At 50.5% G+C, this 21,018-nt stretch overlaps 1 protein-coding gene across 1 annotated transcript in view; it reads left to right on the top strand.

The window, feature by feature from the left end:
- PLXNA4 (plexin A4) overlaps window positions 1-21,018 on the top strand; it is a 578,455-nt gene that overhangs the window by 483,546 nt on the left and 73,891 nt on the right. Inside the window, exons 15-20 of the mRNA XM_073328857.1 lie at window positions 2,008-2,175; window positions 8,157-8,250; window positions 12,775-13,014; window positions 14,127-14,273; window positions 19,461-19,695; window positions 20,276-20,418. Coding sequence (XP_073184958.1) covers window positions 2,008-2,175; window positions 8,157-8,250; window positions 12,775-13,014; window positions 14,127-14,273; window positions 19,461-19,695; window positions 20,276-20,418 — 1,027 coding nt within the window. The remainder of the gene's footprint in view (window positions 1-2,007; window positions 2,176-8,156; window positions 8,251-12,774; window positions 13,015-14,126; window positions 14,274-19,460; window positions 19,696-20,275; window positions 20,419-21,018) is intronic.

Genomic DNA, 21,018 nt, shown 5'->3' with positions numbered 1-21,018 from the left:
AGCAGGGAGTGTTGCTGGTCAGGTCTGAGCTGCATTGGCAGAGCTGTTAGGGGAAGTGGAGAGACTGTGTCTGCTGGACAGGGCAGTACTGTCACTCCCTCCCCCTGGCATCTCAAAGTACCCAAATCGTTCAGGCACCGTTTACATGAAAAGTAAAAATATCCGTGAAAAGCGTAGCTCAAAAGGGAGGGAGCACGAAACCAAAGACTGGCTAGCCCTTCCCTTAGCACCCTGAGGACCGTGTTAGTAATGGTGTGAAACAGATATACATCACAGTAGGCTGGCCCATTATAGTTTCTCTCTTATATACACACAAGCACATTTCTTGTTGTATGTCAGTTCTGTTCTGCAGTCCATTAGAGGATCCTTACTGTGCATGTCCCTGGGTGGGAAGACAGGATTCATTTCACTGTTTTGATTAGTATTTGATGTACATTTTCCATGGTCCCTGGTTATATTTCATGACCGTTCTCCGCGGAACCCGTGCTTTGCCAGTCAGTGCGGGAGTACAGTGCAAAAGATTCCATCCCACATCCCTGCCTTAACAGGGGGAAAAAAACAGTTGATTCTAAGTATTAAAACAACTCTCTCATCTCTAAAAATAATCTTGCAAGACGGTGAAATGGATGGCTCAGCTGGAGACCAGGGCACAGAACTTTTCAGCTCTAGATCAGCAGTTCGATTCCACTCCAGGAAGGTGGTGACCGAGAGTCAGTGTCCTCTACTGGATGTTCATTAATCCACCTGAAAAGGAGTCCAAGTTCAGGTCTTAGTGGCATCTACAACACAAAACCTACCATCACCGTGATCAACACTAATGTAGCAATTAGCAACCAGTGGTTCCCAGAGAGGCCAAACACTAAGCGGGGCTTGAGACTGAAGGCCTCTCCCATCTCAAAGGAGGCCTTCCCATTGCAGGGTTGAGGCACATTGGCAAGGTGATGGAGGGGGAAATTGCACAGCTACCATGGCCCATGCTGCATCTCTTCTGGGGTTACAAGGCTTCAGTCTCCTGGGCTGTCACTATGAGTCAAACCCTATGAGTCATTCATGGGCGTCTGGTGACCTGACGTCTGTAATTTATGGTCACGTGGTAACAGCCCGTGATTTAGGAGTTCACATGTGCATCAGCGCTGCTTGAAGAAGAGTGAACAGTTAGTGTTCAAGGAGCAGTGGAGCCTGTAGACAGACACTGTCTGAGGACGGCTGAGGGGAGGCTGGAGGATAGAAAGGGAGCAGAGGTGAAGCATGCAGGTAACAATGAGCTCAGTTTGATCCTCCTATGGTTGTAATTAGAGATGAGACTGAGACACAGATCACTAATTCCTGAAAATCAAAAGCAGTAGGACCTCGGATCTTTGCTCCACCCATTACAGAGGGAGAGGCCAGCTGCAAAATTCAGACCTGAATCGGGGTTTGAACCTTGCCACAAACTAGGGTTTTGGTTCCGGCTCCTCTCTAATTACAATAAAATACCTCTCAGTGCATTTTCACCTTCTGTCCCCAGATCCCAAAATGCACTGTGAACATTAGTTAGCTGAGCCCAACGGTCCCCCTGTGAAGTGGGTGGTATCATCCCATATTACAGATGAGAAAGCTGATGCAGAACCAACCCGTGGCCTTTCTTATGACAGTGGTCACTGCTGATGCTTTGAAGGAAGAAATCAAACACTCATCAGGCTCTTAATCATGCAGGGCTGTCCCTGGACGGAAAGGTCTCTTGGACCCCAGCTAGGGTTCTGTTTATGCCCTGAGGCTTGAGCACTGAGAGCCCTTGCAGTGTGATCCTAGCTAGTATGAATGTAGATGCTAATTTTCGTTCAGGTACATGTGTTATTCTGTTCCCACAAAGTCCACAGCAGGGAGTTCCCCAGGTTAGGGATGGGTTGGTTACAAAGCACGGAATGGGGACTGGACAGCAGGGTTGGTGGCAGAGCCCTTTAATGGTGACATTGTCCTGCTCACACTGTTTATGCCTGGTTGATTTTTGCTTCATTCCGCTCACAGGAGGTCCACGAAGCACATTGTCTGTAACACTACAGCCTCGGACGACGGCTTTGATAAGGTGAAGGTGTCCGTGAGGGTGGACAAAGCCAAAATACATCAGGAGTTGCAGTTTGAGTACATGGAGGACCCCACCATCCTGAGGATTGAGCCAGAGTGGAGCATCATCAGGTACGAAGACAGCCACCATTTCCTCTGTCCCTGACTCCCGTTGTTCTCTGTTGCACAGCTGGATCCAGGCATGTGGGCTTCTCCTGCTGATTAAGACCCCAGTTCAGCCGTGCACTTTCCAGTGGGACTTAGGTGACGTGACCTTGACTTCAGTGGGGCCTAAGCATGTGCTTTGCCGAATCAGGGCCAAAGAGCCTAATGGGAGCAGAGGGTGCTCACAGGACTAAGCGCGGGTGACGATGCCTTACACTGTATATAGTGCTCTTCAGTGGGGTGGCTCTCAAAGCACATTGTGTGTTGTGTCTGTGTGTGCACATGCACATGGAGGATCTTCCATTGACTAGGCAGAGTTCGCTGGTGACTTAAGATGATAGCTGCGTTCCTTCCAGGAGCCGCAAGGGGCCTTTGTGCAATGCTCGCGTCTAACAAGCCTTCTGCAACTCCTCTAGCAGGGGACAACTTCCCTGCTTAATGAAGCAAAATCCACACATGAGCCTTTGCCGAATGCATGTCTTGGGAGTACCAAGGCAATTGTTTTGATTACAAGGGGGTCTCGTGTCTGAGGTTAGAGATTTTTGCCCAAGTACTGAGGACTGGAGAGTTTCACCCTCCACTTCTATGCCAACCCCCCCGCCACCCCCAAATCCAGGAATTTGCCTCCCAACTCCAGGATTGTCTCCCAGCTCCAGGATTTTCCCCATAAGTGGTAGGGGAAAAGGACTGGATTCTCTTCTGTTGCAGACTCTTCCACTTTCCCCTGTGGCTGGCTAGACCCATGCTGATGTATCTCCCAGAGGATCTCAGTGGAGAATTTCATGATCCTGGCTGGGTTTGGCTGAACCCATTCAGACAAAATAAAAACCCTCCAGAACTTGAACTGCTCCTTTCTGAATGAGGTTTGAGCAAGTCTGGGTCACATTATTTCCTTTTGGGGCTTTTCTACACCGTAGGGTAATGTGCTCTACAGGGATGTGATTTCTCAAGTGCACAAATGTGTTGCACATTAATTGGTCCATTCAGACCCTGCCAGTGAGCACTAAAGGTTCCCTCGCGTGCTTAACATTGCGTTGTTTGAAACTGGGCTCCGTTAAATCACACTAGGGAATCTTCAGTGCACACCAACAGTGTCTACACAGGCCAATTAATGCAGATTGGTGCACTTTAGAAATCACACCCTCCTAGTGCATGTTACCCCATCAGAGACAAGCCCTTTAATTTCCACTGCTTTCCTGCACTTGCTCCAGTTGCTTTCTAAATTGAAAGTGCTGGAGTTCCATGGGAAGGCTATTTGTGGCCTGGCGGGATCTCTTGTTAGATCTCCACCCCATGTCTGCAGATCCAGAAGGTTCAGATAGCATGGAGATGCCTCCCTATTACTGATCCCTCTTCCTAACCAAACCTCACACCCATTGGAACCCTCACTAATTTCCTCCAGGACAGAGAGGTACACACCACACTGGTCACTCAGTTCCGAGTTGCTCCATACCCTGTTGTCACTGTTTTAATATTTGTTTTTCCGTAGCACCCAGCAGCCCCAGAACCCCATTGTGAGGCACAGAGACAAAGTAAAACATGGCCCCTGTCCAACAAGGTCCACATTCTAATGGCCCTGACCTATGCCAAGCCCAGATTTTTCCCTTAGTTCCACTGATGCAACCCCATTTGCTCCAGCGAGGTTGCACTGAGAAGAGTAGCTGAGAGGAGAATTTGGCCCTGAGTATGGAAGGAAGCAAAGCCTTAGATAAATACTGTCACAAGCCTGCGAGACTGGCCCAGTGAAGAGAGAAATTGGTCATTAAATGCTCTAGTATTTGCTTTAAATGATACCATATAAGAAATATGAGTCTCCTCTCATCCATCCATCACAGCTCTCAGCTCCCCTGTCAACCTGGAGTGATTGGAGTATCCGGGGATTAGGTCACATCTCGTAAATACCCCGGTTCAGCTCCCATCCAGAAGATGTTTTCACAAATCAATTAATGACTTCAATTACGGTGGGGGAATTTACCAATTTCACCAGATTGAATCTTTCCACATTGGGCTTGCGGCTTTAGTGTCTGGATTTTCCATTCTGGGGGGTTGTTAGTCACAGAGTTCAGGTTATCGCTGAAATGAGAAAGCGCTTTACTCCCTTCCTCAGTGAAAGTGAGTTTAGTGCTGGTGAAAGGCGCTGGATTGACAGTGCTGGTCACTGAATCCCTCCATTATTCACAGGAAAGTGACAGCGCAGGCAGCTTCCTCCACCCTGCCGATGCCCTGGCCACAAGTGAAAGGGGAGTTTGCTCTCCAGGGCCTGTTTGCTCCTGGGCATCTGATGAAGTGAGCTGTAGCTCACGAAAGCTCATGCTCAAATAAATTGGTTAGTCTCTAAGGTGCCACAAGTCCTCCTTTTCTTTCTGCTGAAACTGCCAACAAGAGGGCTAGTTAGTATGAGCTGAGTTGTGAAGTGAAATGGGACTCTCTGCGCTTAATGGAGAGCCAGGAACAGCATCTGGCAGTTACTGCTGCGGGTGCCAACCAGGGTATCACCTCTGGGGTTTTGTGATGGTGGCGCACCCGGACCACCAGGGCCTGGATTGAGTCCCCTTCTTCCATTCATATGCACCCCCAAGCACGGATCCCATTGTTGGTTGCGCCCAGCCAGAGCTGGATTGGAAGTGGTGATGCAGAGCTGAGCTAGAGTGAGTTTGGTGGGGCTGATCCTGGTGCCTCTAGGACATTGGTTCTCCTCACAGAACCACTGTACAGTCCAAGCTGATTGGCGGTCATGGGTAGGTGACCTCTGGACTAGCAGAAGCTGTTGCAGATGAAGCTTGAGGTGCGTTGGCTGAGCTGTGTGGAGGCTCTGCACTGGAATAGCAGAGCGGAGAGACGCCTTGTCCCAGTGCCTGTTTCCCTGAACCGTCCAGTGCTCCATTGCTATTGAAAGACATGAAAACCTGTGGACTGATTGCCTTTTCAGCTGCCAGCTGGGTAGCACGGACAGATGGCAGTATGCATCTCTTGCTGTCCAGTTAGTCCCTCCGCCCCTTGCTGTTTTAAGTGGCTAGGTAGGAGGGAATCACCAATGTTCATTCGGTGGAGATGAACAGCAATGGCTTGAGTGTAATGAGTGACCTCTGAACCTGAGGAGTGCTCGTTGAGCCCCCCCAGGTTAGCGCCGCTGATCTGATGAGTTATCCCTCAGCCAGAGCTTGCACATCTATCTGCCAGGGCTCAGCCAATCCACAGGCTCAGGTCTAACCAGGAGTTCCCAAGGCCAGGGATATGGGTTCCCACTGCGAGCAGCCATTCCAGTCTGCTCAACGTCACTACCTTGCCAGGAGTATCCCCTGCCACTTGGAGGTTCTTACACACTGCTCCTGCTCCAGCCTGCTCCTGCCCCGGTCTTGTTCCAGCCCTGTTCTTGATTCCTGCTCGACCCCTGGCTCTGGTCCCCAACCTGACTGCTAGGCCTGACCGCTGCTAGGCCTGACCGCTGCTCCAACCACTTGGCCTCACTATCCACTTCTCAGTTTGACCTTGAGTCAGGCACATTGCCAGCAAGTGTGGCAATCTAATACAACGCATCCAGCGCACCTCAGTCCTGCCTTCAGTTCCTCTTCTGAGCCTCTTCTTGAGGTCAAAGCCTTGGAGAACAGTGAAGGGGGACAGGACAGAACATCCTACATTAGCACTGTATCTCAGCATCTCTTTTCCTAGTGTGGAGCTAACCTGTGGAACTCTCCGCTACTGGCAGTTGTTGAGGCAAGCAGCAAAACAGGGCTGTCAGAAAGGGCTGGATCATTGTATGGCCAGTGGTGACATGTGCAGCTCTTTGAAGTAAATCAAGAATAATTGACCTCCATACTTGAAGCCGTAAGTTGATCAACTGCCAAGGTCAGGGAAGAATTTTCCTTCTTGCCTCTAGTATAGTTTTACATTCTTGGCAGGGGAAAAGTCACCTTCTAAGCAACAGGTATTGGCCACTGCTAGAGGGCAGGGTGCCAAATGAGAGAGATTTATCGTACACTACGCTTCATCACAGCAACTTATGGGTCTTTCTTCAACTTGTCCCTGACTTCTGGGTTAAGAACTCTGAAGGCTGAATGAGTGTCATTACACCAGCCTTGCAAAGTCATCATGAAAACGTACCAGGCCAGGCACAAATTCCGCTCACTTGCCATTTTTCATGGCAATGATAAAAACAAACAGATCCTATTTGACTTACATGTCCAAAAAAAAATTACTCATGCTGGGGAAGTAGAATTTTACAAAGCGACATTAAAACAGACTGTCTGGGGTTGATTTGAGTTACATTTAGCATCAGTTGGCTCTGAAGAGTAAAGAACACATTATCGAGGCTCCTGAGCAGTCAGGGGTCCACTTGAGAAAAATCCCAGGCCCCAGCATTATCTGACGCACAAGCTGTCAGCAGCACCCCTGTCTGCCACAGGCGATAGGGCCGAGCCAAGCCCAGAGCGAGAGGTGGAATGGGGAGAGTAAGGAGTTGGAGTTGTAGAGACAGGCATCATCTCTCCAGCTAATTCAGTGTCGCGTCCTCAATATCCCATTGTGCCGTCGCTTCCATTTCTCAGCACACGCAATAAAGGAAGAGAGAGATTGAGATGGCTATCTAATGTCAGGCAGAGAGCTCTCACCGCAGCGGGCCAGGCTAGGGAGTGCTGGAGAGATCTGTACAGAGCTACTGGCATCCCCATTCACTTCTAAAACCAGAGAACCTGTTCCCCCTCCCATGACCCAGGGTGAATGTGCTCTGAGGTACTGCCAAGTGGGATGTTCAGGGATTCTGGCTGGGGAAAATCCTGTTGCCCTAAAGCCTGGGGACAAGAAGGGAAAGATGGGGAGGGCTGAATGAAGTTGTCAGCAATACAGAGGGGAAGGGGTGGAAAGAAGGACCAAGCCAGTCAGAGAGGCGGAAGGTGGACCTGGTTGATATCAGCCACAGAAGTTAAGCCTTGGTAGAAGGTGGTGGGACCAGGGAGAAATGTGCTTCCGTGCATGCCTGAGGCTGGGGCCTGTTAGTGCTCTGATCAGCTGAGCTTCTTCTTCCAATCGGGGGTTGCTTCTCCAGCCTAAACACACTAATAGGCCCTTTCCTCAGCTTTCAGGGCTGGTGTAGGGTGAACACCACCTTACACATTTTGCAGATTGCCTCCTTTCTCTAATGGGATGGACCAAAACCATAGATTCAAACTGAATGCTGCGGCTGGAGCCTCTCTCTTAGGGCATATCTGCACAGCCGCCAGGAGACGGGTAGAAGTACACACAATAGCTCTGCTCAAGCTAGCACCTCAGAACAGCAGTGTGGCCACGGTGGCCGGTGGTGGCTGGTCTGGTTACATTCCGAGGGGTTCAGGTGGGTTTATAGTGGGGCGACTAGCCCGAGCCACTGCCCGTGTCGCAGCAACGTCTCCGCTTGTGCAGGTATGTCTCTCCGCACTGGGAATGACACCTCCCAGCTGCTATATAGAGATCCCCTTCGATTCTCCCATCGATCTCCAGAGATCACTGTGCCCACGAGGGTGCAATAAACTCATTCATGCACTTTGCACTAAATATTTAGTAAGTGAATGTAAAGCAGGCGACAGGTCTGAGAAGGAGAGCACCAGAGGGCGGGGTCCTCTGTGTTCAAAGCAGTTTGAGTCCCCTGTCACAGAAACAACAGAACAAGATGCACCCTGGAGAGATGCAGCTAATACCCGTAGTGAGAAAGAACCCAAGCTACAGGAGCTCAGCTCATAGGGGAGTACGTGGGACTCACAGCAAATCAGACGGGGGTTTGCAATGTGACGTGGCAGCGGAAATGCTTGGGTGAATGTTTGGACCTGATAGACGGGGCTTCACCTCCCAGACCAGGGGTGTGGAAGCCCCTCTCTGCCTGTCTGTTCAGGGGATTCGCAGATCACCCATCATGGTAACATTCAGTTCTGGGCCTCGATAACAGGTAATTCTTGTTGTTCCTTCTTTCTGTTCTGTAGTGGAAACACCCCCATAGCTGTGTGGGGAACTCACCTGGACCTTATCCAGAACCCTCAGATCCGGGCCAAGCATGGTGGGAAGGAACACATCAATGTGAGTATTGCCGCTGGGAAGGGGAGCGGTGTTAAGGAACGTGGCCAGGCTGGTGAAAGGGGCTACGGGACAGCTCTGGAGATTGGAGTCTCCTGTTTAACAGGCAGAGCGTCAGCAGCCCAAGCAAGCCTGCCCGCCCCCAGTGGGCCTCAAATCCAACCTGCAGCGGGGAGTGGAGCATTGATTCTCCAAGATCGAGGTGGTTCTCAGGCTCTGCTGCAACAGTTAGTGGCAGGGATAGTTTCTGTTATATGGACACTCATCATCTAGGAATTGTCACCGATTCCTACTGCACACAAGGCCCCACACTGCATTCCGATATTAATGATGTGGGTCACCTCGCTGCCATGCCACGGGGTGGAAGATAAGTTAAGCACACTGGGGCAGCAGGGACTGGGAACACCCTGTTGTCACTCTAGCAACACCCTATTCCCCCTCTGGCCAATTCAGGAGCAGCATAGCCAGCCCTCCACAGCCAGGAGACCCACCAGGACTTAATGGCCTGGTTCTGCTGTCACTTACTCTGGTGTAAATTGGGAGCAGCTCCACCAGCCAGTGGTGTTACACCTGTAAGTGAGAGGAGAATTTGTTCAGTAGCACCTGGGGTTTCAGAAGCCACGAACGCAGTACAACTGAAGTCAGTGGGAACTGTAAATGCTCAACATCTCTGAAAATGAGGGTCATCTGGCCTGATTTTCAGAAGTGCCGGGAACCCACAAACCCCAGGGATCGCATGGAAGCGGGAGGAGCCCAGCATCTTTGAAAATGAGGGCACTAGTGCCTGTGAGGCTGTGGATGGTGTGTGTCCGTGCAAAGGTAAAAGTGAGCAAATCACGGGGAGAGGGACCAAGTAGTAAGAAGGAATCAACGCCAAACTCTCTGAGAAAAGCCTGGGCCAGTATCAGCTGGTGTCCCCTGCAGCAGAGACCTTCCCTAAAAAGCCATCTCTGGGTATAGCAAGGTAAGGCAGGAGGCACTATGAAGATAGGGAGCAGCTGAAGATAACCTCAGAGCCAGTTACAATGAACCCTTGGTAGTTTGCGCCCTTTTAATTTTGCTCCAGAATCACCCAGAGATGTCTCCAGGTTTTATTTGTTATGGGTTTGTTTGGGTTTTTTATTTGCTTGATGTTCCAATATCCGGATGTGTGGTTTTCTTTGGATAAGACGTGGTTTTAAGAGAAGGAAGCTCATTTCTCCCTCCCTGCCCCCTGGCTCCTTCGATCTCTGCCTCCTCACAGCAACAAGCCCTGATTAAACCCTGCCCCTGTCAATCTCCTTGCCCTGCCGTGGGGACTCCTGAGCAGAGGCAAATCTCTGGGTAGGGCCGAACCCAGAGGGAGGCTGAGCCCCTGCAGCTCCATTGGCTCAATGAGTATTCCAGGGGCCAATGGCCCCCCAGCATTTGGCCCCTACAGAGGGTGTGTAAGGTACATTCTCGGCTGGACCCGAGACATGGAGTAGGTCTGGAGCCTGATTCCATCTCCCATGACCTCCCACCACTTACAATAACCTCTGGGGGCAATCCTGGGTCAAGCTCGGTATTTTTCTATCCTGTTGCATTTACCAAGTGTCATTTGGCAGATAGATTCTCCAGCATTCAGAGCTAGCTGCCTGCAATGCTTCATCTCCTTCAGCAAGCACTCTTCAGCCCCCTGCCAGGGAGCAGGGAGCAACGTGATACTGGGCCGCCTAGTGACTAGCTCAATCTATAAGTGCCCTCATCAGCCAACAGGCCATGTTCTAATTCCACTTACTCCGGTGTAAAACCAACAGATTGCCACTGGAGTTACACCAAGCTTAGATCAGAATCAGGCCCCGTGTAGACTGCACAGCTGTCGTGAGCTGATGACCCTGGAGAGGGATTTAAACTTGCAAACTGCTGGTTGGCTCGGCGGATGAGAGCTCTTGGTACCTGATCATAGCCTGACCTCCTGTGCACAGGCTGATCTTGGGCCTTTCAGTGACACAGCAGAGTTGTCCCAGTGCAGCTCATCTGGACGGCTGCATCATCTGCATGGAATTGGGTCCAAATCACTTTTCTCATCTGAATTGATCTGGGCAAAATCATCTCCAGTCCCTGTATTAAAGTAGATGTAACAGTGAATGCTCTTTGAGCAGGGGCGGATCATAGCAAACAGCAAAAGGGACGTTTGAAAAAAAAATCATAAAGCCAGGCTTGGGTTCATGATTATTTGTACTAAAGTAACTTTGAGAGGCCTCAGCTGAGATCCGGTCCTCTTTGCTGGGTGCCGCACATATGCTTGGTGAAAGACAGTCCCTGCCCTGGAGAGCTAACAGTCCAAATAGGCAGGACAGACAAAGTAATAAAACACCCATTTTACAGGTGGGGATCTGAAGCGCAGAGAGACTTAGGGCTTGTCTACATGGAGATTTCAGAGTAGCAGCCGTGTTAGTCTGTATTCGCAAAAAGAACAGGAGTACTTGTGGCACTTTAGAGACTAACAAATTTATTTGAGCATAAGCTTTCATGAGCTACATTTTTGCATCCGATGAAGTGAGCTGTAGCTCACAAAAGCTTATGCTCAAATAAATTTGTTAGTCTCTAAGGTGCCACAAGTACTCCTGTTCTTTCTACATGGAGAGTTATTCCAGAATAACTCTTCCTGATTAACACCAGGTGTGGACACTCTTGTTCTGGAATAAGAGTGTCTATTCTGAATGCCCAGATCTCCTGGTCCCAGTGCAGTGCCTTAAACGCCAGGCCACCCTCTAGAGCCAAAGTTTGGATACCCCAAACTTTTCGGGGGGAAAAAGGCAGGTTCAGTCGACCAGCCCTGTCATAAAAATAAAGGGAAGGGTAACCACCTGTCTGTATACAGTGCTGTGCTGTAATGTGATACCTATGTTCTCTGATAGCTATTCTCAGCCTACAGAAAATTCTTAAAAAAAAACCTAACAGCTCTGTCTCCAGGCAAATAGACAGAAAACCCTCTGGCTGCTCTTAGCTAAAAAAAAACAACACTTCTTCAGGTCTGTGAAAAACTTGTGAATTTCCGTGCAGGAGGTTAAATACCCTGCATTTAGGTAGAGAAAACTCCAGCTCAAAAAAGAAGAATCCCTTTGTTATGCCTGCTGCTCTGTCCCCCAGGCAGAGACACAGAATTTACAGCTGCAGTCCTCTTTTACAAAACCTTTTAAAATCCTGCTGTGCTTCTGGTTCAAATGATCTCAAAATAATCTCAAAATGATCCCACTGCTCTGCCACCACGTCAAGGTTCCTTCTCCACTTTGAACTCTAGGGCACAGATGTGGGGACCTGCATGAAAGACCCCCCTAAGCTTTTTCTTACCAGCTTGGGTTAAAAACTTCCCCAAGGTACAAACTTTGCCTTGTCCTTGAACCCTATGCTGCCACCACCAAGCATGTTAAACAAAGAACAAGGAAAGAGACCACTTAGAGACGTCTTTCCCCAAAATATCCCCCCAAGCCCTGCACCCCCTTTGTACAGGTGAACACAGACCCAAACCCTTGGATCTTAAGAACAATGAAAAAGCAATCCGGTTCTTAAAAGAAGAATTTTAATTAAAGAAAAGGTAAAAGAATCACCTCTGTAAAATCAGGATGGTAAATACCTTACAGGATAATCAGATTCAAAACATAGAGAATCCCTCTAGGCAAAACCTTAAGTTACAAAAAGACACAAAAACAGGAATACACATTCCATTCAGCACAGTATATTTTACCAGCCATTAACAAAAGGAAATCTAACGCATTTCTAGCTAGATAACTGACTAATTTAACAGAGTTTCTGAGACTGCATTCCTGACCTGTTTCGGGCAAAAGCATCACACAGACAGACAGACCCTTTGTCCCCCCCCTCCCTGATTTGAAAGTATCTTGTCTCCTCATTGGTCATTTTGGTCAGGTGCCAGTGAGGTTATCTTAGCTTCTTAACCCTTTACAGGTGAAAGGGTTTTGCCTCTGGCCAGGAGGGATTTTATAGCACTGTATACAGACAGGTGGTTACCCTTCCCTTTATTTTTATGACAAGCCCATTATAGGGATTGTGGCTGCTGACAAAACAGAGATCCTTCTGCAGGTGCAGCTTTTGGATAGTTACCAGGAAGAAGGGGATCTGGAGCTCGGGTTGGACCTGTCTGCAATAAAAGGCAGAACTTTCCATTCCGGGAGAAAAGTGTTGACACTGGCATCCTTTGAGTTCAAAGACCCCCATGGGAGAGGGGCAAGGTACTCTTACACTGGCCCCCATTGCGTGCCTCAGCCTGGAGCTGGAGCAACTGAGGGCTCACATGCAGGAGCGATGGGCTTCCCATGTTCCTTCCAGCCGTGGCCCCAGCTGAGCGTGCTGTCAAGGTGCTGAATGTAGTCGTGGAGTGACTGTGGTGCCCCAGCTGGTCCCTCACATCAGCCCAGTAGCTACCTTCCTCTCCCCAGCTGTGGGTGGGATATTGTTTTATTGGAGGGGATTCAGTCTCTTGTAAAGTGTCTGTTGCGAGCGGGGCTGCTCTGATAAAGCTCTCCGTTGGCTCACGCCCTCTAGATCTGCGAAGTACAGAATGCCACGGAGATGACCTGCCAGGCTCCAGCACTGGCCGTGGACCCAAATCACCAGTCCGAGCTAACCGAGCGCCCAGAAGAGTTTGGTTTCATCCTGGATAATGTTCAGTCCCTGCTGATCCTCAACAAAACCAACTTCACCTACTACCCAAACCCAGTCTTTGAGGCTTTCAACCCCTCGGGGATCCTGGAACTGAAGCCAGGAACTCCCATCATCCTAAAGGTGAGGAGATGGGGGTAAGGGAGCAGCATCAGAGAATGATGATGCCCTCCAGGAACACATCTGGCCAATCACAGCTCCTGCTAACATCCCACCAGTCCCAACAGAGCCCCCACCAGCATCTCACCAGTCCCAGCATCACCAGTCCTACCAGAGCTCCTGCCAACATCCCTCCAATCACAGCGGAGACTCCACCAGCATCCCACCAATCGCAGCACTGCTCCTGCCAACATCCCACCAATAGCAGCACAGCATTCTTAACTTTACCCCAAACCGCAGCAGATGTTGTCTTGTGCTGCCGGAGCCTGGTGTGCGGATTGGATTTTTCAGCGGCAGAAACTGCACTGAAAAGGGAAACACGGAGAGAGAACGTTTGTGATGTTCCATAACACCCTACCCGCAGGGGACAGAGCTTCGAACAACTAACCTTTTCACTTCTTGACAGTTCACCCTAATGGATGTCCATGGAGTAGACCCTCAGCTGGTGTAATGCAGCATAGCTCTGTTGACTTTCCTGGAGCTACACTGGTTTACGCCAGCTGAGAAGCCGGCCCCATGTCTCTGTTGGTGCTGCAGTACTTGACAGTATGGTTATTATGGCAGCCAGACGCAACACGTTTGGAATGATAAAGCTTGCTCACTCGCCATTTGTGCAAATCCGAGAATAGCCCCTTTGTGGGTTGAGACAATCTGTGAGCCAGACAGCAAGCAAGAGCACTTTATGGCCTACATTTTCCAATACGGGCTCCTGTATATGATGTGTGTGCAAACAGATACTTGTGCACACAAAAGACACACTTGCACATTCAAAACAGGCAACCATTTTGCAGGTGTACGTGTGTTTTGTGGGTCCAGTTAGCTGCTTGTGCAGGCACAGAGTAGACACCTATTTTTGCAAATGTAGGCCTGTAATTCCAGAGAGACAAGGTGCAGGGGAGCCCTGTACCAATCTATCCCGATCTTCCAGGGGTGGGTCAGGATTTACTCTCATTGGGGAAGGCCGTAAATGATGAGCCAAGGAGAGCATGTCTAGTGATGGCACTCACATCACAGGGACAGCCCAATGGCATGTTACACCCTGCTGAGATTTTGTGGGTTTGCTCCTCTCGGTCCAGGGGAAGAACCTAATCCCGCCGGTGACTGGAGGGAACGCCAAGCTGAATTACACCGTGCTGATAGGAGAGAAGCCATGTGTGGTGACCGTGTCGGACGTGCAGCTGCTGTGCGAGTCCCCGAACCTCATTGGACGGCACAAAGTGATGGTAAGTAAGGCATTAATGGGAAACCCCGAGAGAATGGGAACCACTGAGAATTCCAGGATCCTTTGGAATTTGATCCCATCATGGTAGTCACTAGGAACTTGGTGACCCCCTCCAGAAGGCAATGCCTCAGTCCTGGGTGGGAGTGTTAACATAAACAAACTTGGAGACCCTTGTAGCTCATTAAGGATCTCTTAAAAGCATAGTGCTCCGACAGCTGGCATCCCCTGTTATAGGGAATCCCTTCAGTAGAAGCCCACTTCTCTGCTTTGCCTGGGACCAGCTGTGTGGTGCCAAAGTACTTGTGCAGTGTGGCTACATGTAGGCGGCATGACACCTCCATGCCTCTAAACGCTCCTGCCAGGGGGAGAGTGCTCTGTTTGGCTTAGCACTGGCTGCAGCAATAGCATGGAAAGGGTTAAAATCTGCCACCTAGGAAAAGAATGAAAGTGCAGGGCATTGACCATAAGGTGAATGGACCTTCGGGCTTTGGTGCCTAAAGATTACGCTGCCGTCTGCATAATGTAGTGTTATTTTTAGTAGTATTCCTATGAAAAATGAAGATCGTGGTGAAATTGTGGCCTGAGAGGTAGCTCATCCTCCTCCCTCCATACCACTCCTTTATCCTCCTCTTCTCCATACTCTGAATACTGTCGATACAGAATGAGTCAGCAAAATCATTTGCATTTTACAGTCCTATTGGTTGAAAGAAATGAATCTGCAAATGACATTACACCCTGGGCATGCAAACAGACAAGGCTGCTGTCTGCAAATGTGGATGAGCAATGTTTCTGATTGACCCTGATCAATTTATTTTCCCTTGTAGGGTAGATTTTTTTTGCTATTATTTCAATGGTGAGAAATCTGTTGAGGTTGCTGGTGATATAATACTTGGGTACGTAAGGAGAGAGTATTTCTGAGTTAGAGCAGAGAACTGGTGGTTAGGATGCCTGGGTTCCGTTTTTGACTCTGCCACAAACTCACTGTGTGACCTTGGTCACTTCACCTCCCTATGCCAGAGTTTCTCCTGCTGTAAAATGGAGATGATCATTCTTGCCAGCCATAACGTGGGGCTCAATTAATTCACAGCTGTAGAGCATATTATGGACACACTAGTGATGTCATTCTCTGCTTTCATTCCAGGGCTTTTGAATAGGACGTAATGAGTCCGCCAGCATTTTCATGGATGCAGTTAAAAAGCTCAGTCAGGGGCTGGCAAAGCCAAGGCCTGGGAGATAAGCCAAGAGGCAGGAGGATGACAAATTAACCCAAGGCGTTCAGTGAGACTGAGAGCAAAATTGGACCTTTCCATGACACAGGGATTCTCTGATCACTGTAGCCTTCGTTAGATAGAGAGAGTCACAGAACGAGGCTCCCAGTGTACAGGAAAGGCCACCCTAGAAATGTGGGAAGATGGTTGCGTTTAAACATGTTCGTGAACATCAGTAACATGACAGTGCACTAAGGGTGAGTTAATGCCATAAATCTGCAAACACAGAGCCATTGCTCTGATAATGGCTGAGCTGCGGATCAAAGACAGACGGTTACCTGCAGTAAAAGCCACTGGTTTAGCAATGGCATGGAAGCCGGAATTAACGGAGGGAACAGCCGTTCTGGGGAATGTCTTCTCCAGTCTGACATTGTTGTTCCTCAAGTTAGTGCCTCACTGTTTCACTGGAATTCCACTGTGAGGATGAGGAGGGAGATGGGAATTAACAGTCAGATCTCCTGGGTCCTTCTGCCAGTGATAGGCTGTGTGATCTTGAGCAAATCACTGAACATCTCCCTTGCGGGGAAGTTGGGGGTGGTAACACTTACCTAGGTCCACAAGGGCTTGTGAGAATGTGTGAACAATTGCAAAGGGGGATAGTGAAGTAGGAAACAACGGTGATAGTGTTTCGTGTGGATGTCAGCGTGATCCCTCCCTCGGTCAGCTCTCAGGGCAAGGATCAGCAAAACAGTGACAGAGTTAAATAACAAGAGGAGAGAGAAAACTAAAAGACATGGATCGAGTGCATGGTTTTGAGATGAGCTATGAAAAGGGGTGAAGTGTCACTGAGGTGAGAGGAGGGGAGAAGCTGCAGAGGAGAGAGATGCATGTATGTGAGAGGAGGGTGGTGGGGAGGTGGAGGTTGAGACTAAGGTTTGCATCAAAACATCTCCCAAATCCTTAGTCACCACTGTGTGGAGGTCAGGTCTCCAGGGCTAGGTCTGGGAGGGAGGGAGCATGTCCTGGGATGTATAGAGTCCTGGTTGCGACAATAGAATTAGCACAGTGATCATCCTTTCGTAAGCTAGATCGTGGGTAGAGGATCTGGCACAAATCTACTCCTGCTGGTGCTGAATTCCAGTTTTGCCTGAGGCTGGAGGAGAGACCTGATACCACAGAGAGTCTCACTCCCAGAAAGCATGTCCAGATCAAGGTCCTTGGCAGGGCCATGTGTGTATAGAATGGATATGGAGGTGTCTGCTCTGTGCTTGGACCATACATAAAGTGTAGGATTCCAGTTTCCCACTGCTTTCTGTCTCCCTCAGTCCTCAAAATTACAGGGAGGATCTGAGCAGAATGTTTGCCAAAGGCTTGGATTGTTAGCCTGAGTGCAGTGAAATCAAACAAGAGGTCAAAGAGGGCCAGAGAAGAAGAAACTGACAAGGAAACCAGGTTGCTTGCGGTGAAGCCAGAGCTGAGAGTAAGGATGTTAACTCAGAATCCTAGAAGCTACTATCAACCCATCTGGTCACATCTAGTACGTCCCCCAGACAGGGCAAGATTGCTCTACCACGTCCATTCTCCGGTCCATGTTAAATAGTCCCAGCAACCTCATTTTGGGAGACAAGCCAATGAGCTGATACGTCTCTCTGGTAGGGAGCATTTTCTCATATTTAGTTTAGATTTCCCGTTTCTTAATCCCATCCCTGCTTCTTGACAGCTCCTGTACACTCCCTAGGACATACACCCTGCTCTCCTTCTCATACAGTGCCCTTGTCTCTAGAGCTGCCTTTCACTATGCATGGCTCACACGCCCACAGGAACCCTCTGGAGGAAATCCAGGCTTCCCTTTGCTGTCTTTAGAGCGGGTGTTTCATTTTTAGCAGGTTCTTGATAAGCAGGTTCTACATGCAGAGGCCCTACAGCCGCAGGTCCCAATCCCAATCCCAACAGCGCTCACTCAGCCCTTCACCTTCCCATGGTAGACACACTGGGCCAGATCTTCAGCTTGTGCAAGTCAGGGTAACGGCACAGAGGGGCGGTGTCGATTTACACCAGCTGAAGATCTGGCCCATTTAGTTCCCTGCTGTTTACCGTGGGTGAGTCCTGCAGACAAGACCATAAAATCCAAGGTCACGTTTGCTCCATGTGGCCATGAAAGAATCCCTGGCACATGCTACCCCACTGCCCTTTGTGAAAAAAAATCTCTTTCCCCCAGCTCTTGTTTTCTGGGTCATCTGCTCTTACCCCGCTGGGACGGGGGTAACTCCACAGTGTGGGAGGCATGTGGCGTTCCCGCAGCATGACTGGCAGTATGTGCGTGCAGGATGAGAGTCTCGCTCCGCTGGGAAGAATTCCTTCCGTCGGCTCTCGCAAAGTAGTGCCTGAAAAACAGGTCCCTGCATGCGAGGAGGAAGGAGCAGGTACAAGAGGAGCGATCTCTCCCCAGACATCTCGGAGCCACATCTGGACTCTCCAGGATCACTGCCTGCCCAGGAGCCTGGGTGTGCCTCCTGCCATCCTGCTCAGCAGGGACACCGCAGGGTCTCAGGGACTGTGAACCCCCTCTCCCCTGCCCTGCCCAATGCTGGGCCCAGCCCCCTCCCTCAGCTAAGCTTCCCAGTGCCAGTTGCCTCCCACAGCAGCACAGGGAGGTGGCTTGTGTGCCCACACCCTGGAGAGTGAAGTGGGGCAGAGACGAGCAAGGCGGCAGGCCAGGGAGCAGGCTGCCCGCTGAGAACAGGCAGGGAGAATGCGGCTGGCCACCTATCTGCTGGCACTGCTCGTGTGGCTGTGGCCCAAGGCAGTAGCACTGCCCATGCCCAAGTGTAGCCCACCAGAGTGTCCCACTCTATAAAAATGAATGGGAACAGCATGTAACAACTAACCCTCTAGGGTTGCAGTCTGGAGCTGTGGGCAGGCTCTGCCGGCACACGGGCTCCCAGCAGCCCCATCTCCGAGGTGATCCGGGAGGTGCAAACCTCTTGGGGTCAGCAACACCATCTGTTGGGGTGCCAGCTACATGGTGTCTCTTAACCAGGAAGTGACCCCTACGAGGCCACCTAGAGCTCCAAGCAGGGCCGTCCCTAGGGCGTGCGAGGCCTGGGGCGAAAGTGACAAATCCGGCCAATTGGTCTGGCCCGCGGGACTCCCCAAAGTGCCCGGAGCAGTTGCCCCGATTTGCCGTACCCAAGGGACATCTCTGGCTCCAAGCAATCGCCAAGGGCACTAAGAGTTCAAAGCAAAGCCTTGGGGTCAAGCCCTGCTCCGAGTTACCCTGGTGTAAGGCTGGAGTAACAGAGCAGGGGCTCTGATGAGGACGTGCACTCTAAAGACGACGCGTTGGGCTCCACGGGCCCCGTGTTTATTCGTCCCCTGTGGCCTCTGGATCCAGTTTGTTCAGTTTTACAGATCAGTAGAAGACTGTTTTACCTGCCAGCTCAGCAACCTGTCGCTGGGGTTTGACATGTCAGCTGGCATCTTCTAGCACCCTGCCCAGTAATGGGGCTGTCTCATCAGAATGCAGCTGAGAGCGGGACCAGCACCACACAACAGGGTCAGGCAGCAGATGTCAGAACATACCCAAGCTGCAGTTCAGCCAGGACACTGCAGCTAATAATTTTGCTCTCACAAGAAGCACAAGTGGGTGTGTATAGATTACGTGCCACCTGAACCTGACCTTTACTGCATCTTTACTGCATACCTTTAGAGCATCTAGCACCACGCTGGGCTCAGGATCTAGTCAGAAAGAAGAGTGCCACTTCCTATGTCAAAGGCACCACTTCTCTGCGATTCGTGGTCTCCCATCCAAGCACTGAGTGCTTCAGACCCTGCTTAGCTTGGGAGAGCAGAGAAGGTCGTTGGGTCAGGTGCTATTGCTGCAGGTTGAGTTGGTTGGAGTTCCTCTGAGGAGTAACCAGGCTCTGGGAGATCCTGTTTGCTGGTGTTTGCTAGATGCCTGTTTGCTTATTCCCCTGCAGGCTCGAGTGGGAGGATTGGAGTTCTCCCCAGGGATGGTCTACATCTCTCCTGACAGCCCGCTCAGCCTGCCGGCCATCGTCAGCATTGCCGTGGCTGGCGGCCTGCTCATCATCTTCATCGTGGCCGTGCTGATTGCATACAAGCGCAAGTCCCGCGAGAGCGACCTGACCCTAAAGCGGCTGCAGATGCAAATGGACAACCTGGAGTCCAGAGTGGCTCTGGAGTGCAAGGAAGGTACGATGGAGAGGTGGGGCCCCAGGGCTGGCAGAGGGCATGCTGAAAGGAAGATATTAATTCCCTGAAAGTTTGCAGTGAAAAACAGCTCTAGCTAGAGGACCCTGATCCACCAAATTTGGATCTGGCTTTGGATCCCCCTTCTCCAAAGTTCTGGCCAGTTTAGATCCAAGGTCCAGTTGGGTCCATTCAAAAGATAAGGTTCAGCCACTGAATCTGGATCCAGTACAGGAGCCAGTCACCCTTGGAGCTCAGGAGCATTCAGACACAGTCAGGCCCACCTCTGGTTCTGACACAGTTTGGCCCCTTCCACCTGGGCTGGACAAACGGTGATAAAAACAGGCTTTGCTGGAACCCTGTTTAAACTGAGTTTCCTAAATCAGGGTGGGGCTTTGTCTAGATGGAACCTTTGTCTGGCATTAGATCAGAGGCAGAGGCTGGTGGGTGGGCAAGTACAGCACATCTTCCTCCTCCCCCATCACTGGTGACACCCGTACAGGTGTTAGCCTGACCTCCTTCCAGGTAGGGTCAGGGTGGGTCTGGACCATCGCTGCAATGGGGATGGGTTTCTTTGTCTCAGCTTTTGCAGAGCTTCAGACAGACATTCACGAGCTGACGAGCGACTTGGATGGCGCTGGCATCCCCTTCCTTGATTACCGCACCTATACCATGAGGGTGCTTTTCCCTGGCATTGAAGACCACCCTGTCCTGAGGGATCTGGAGGTAAGCAAGAACAATGACCATCTCCTCCCTCTGGCTGCCTGCTTGGCCCCTGCCTCCCCATTCTGTCTGGAATGGAAGAGACACCCTCACAGTACCGTGACTCTGTGAGTGACATGAGCGAGGTCACTGCCTTGTGACACAACCTAATCTGTATTGATGCAGCATAAAGACACCACATCAGCTCACTGGGATGCTGCTCTGCAACAGCTGAAATAATGGTGGGTTTCCTGGATGAGCCCGTATGCCAGGCTCACAGTGGGGAGACCTGGAAAAATGGGAGCGTTCCACCAGTGGTGGGATGAGTGGTGTGTCCATATTGAAGAGTGCCAGGGAGTGTGTGTGTCTGTCTGTCTGTCTCCACTGCATTAACTTTCTCATGGGATTGGGTCCTCTTCCTGCTGGAGTGTGCTCTGGACTTTTTCAATGAACAAACACTAGGGATGGGACCCGAGGCAGATCCACATACCCTTCCATGGCATTGCAGCATTCCCTGGCAAGTGCACTGCCCATGGACACACTGGCCCTTTATGATGCTTCTCAGGGACCTCTGCACTACCCGAGTCTATGGTGTCTTCCAGGACTTCTGTGATGCCCATGTGC

The sequence above is a fragment of the Lepidochelys kempii genome, chromosome 1, assembly GCF_965140265.1.
Source record: "Lepidochelys kempii isolate rLepKem1 chromosome 1, rLepKem1.hap2, whole genome shotgun sequence".
Lineage (NCBI taxonomy): Eukaryota > Metazoa > Chordata > Testudines > Cheloniidae > Lepidochelys > Lepidochelys kempii.
This window is presented reverse-complemented; position numbering and strand designations above follow the sequence as displayed.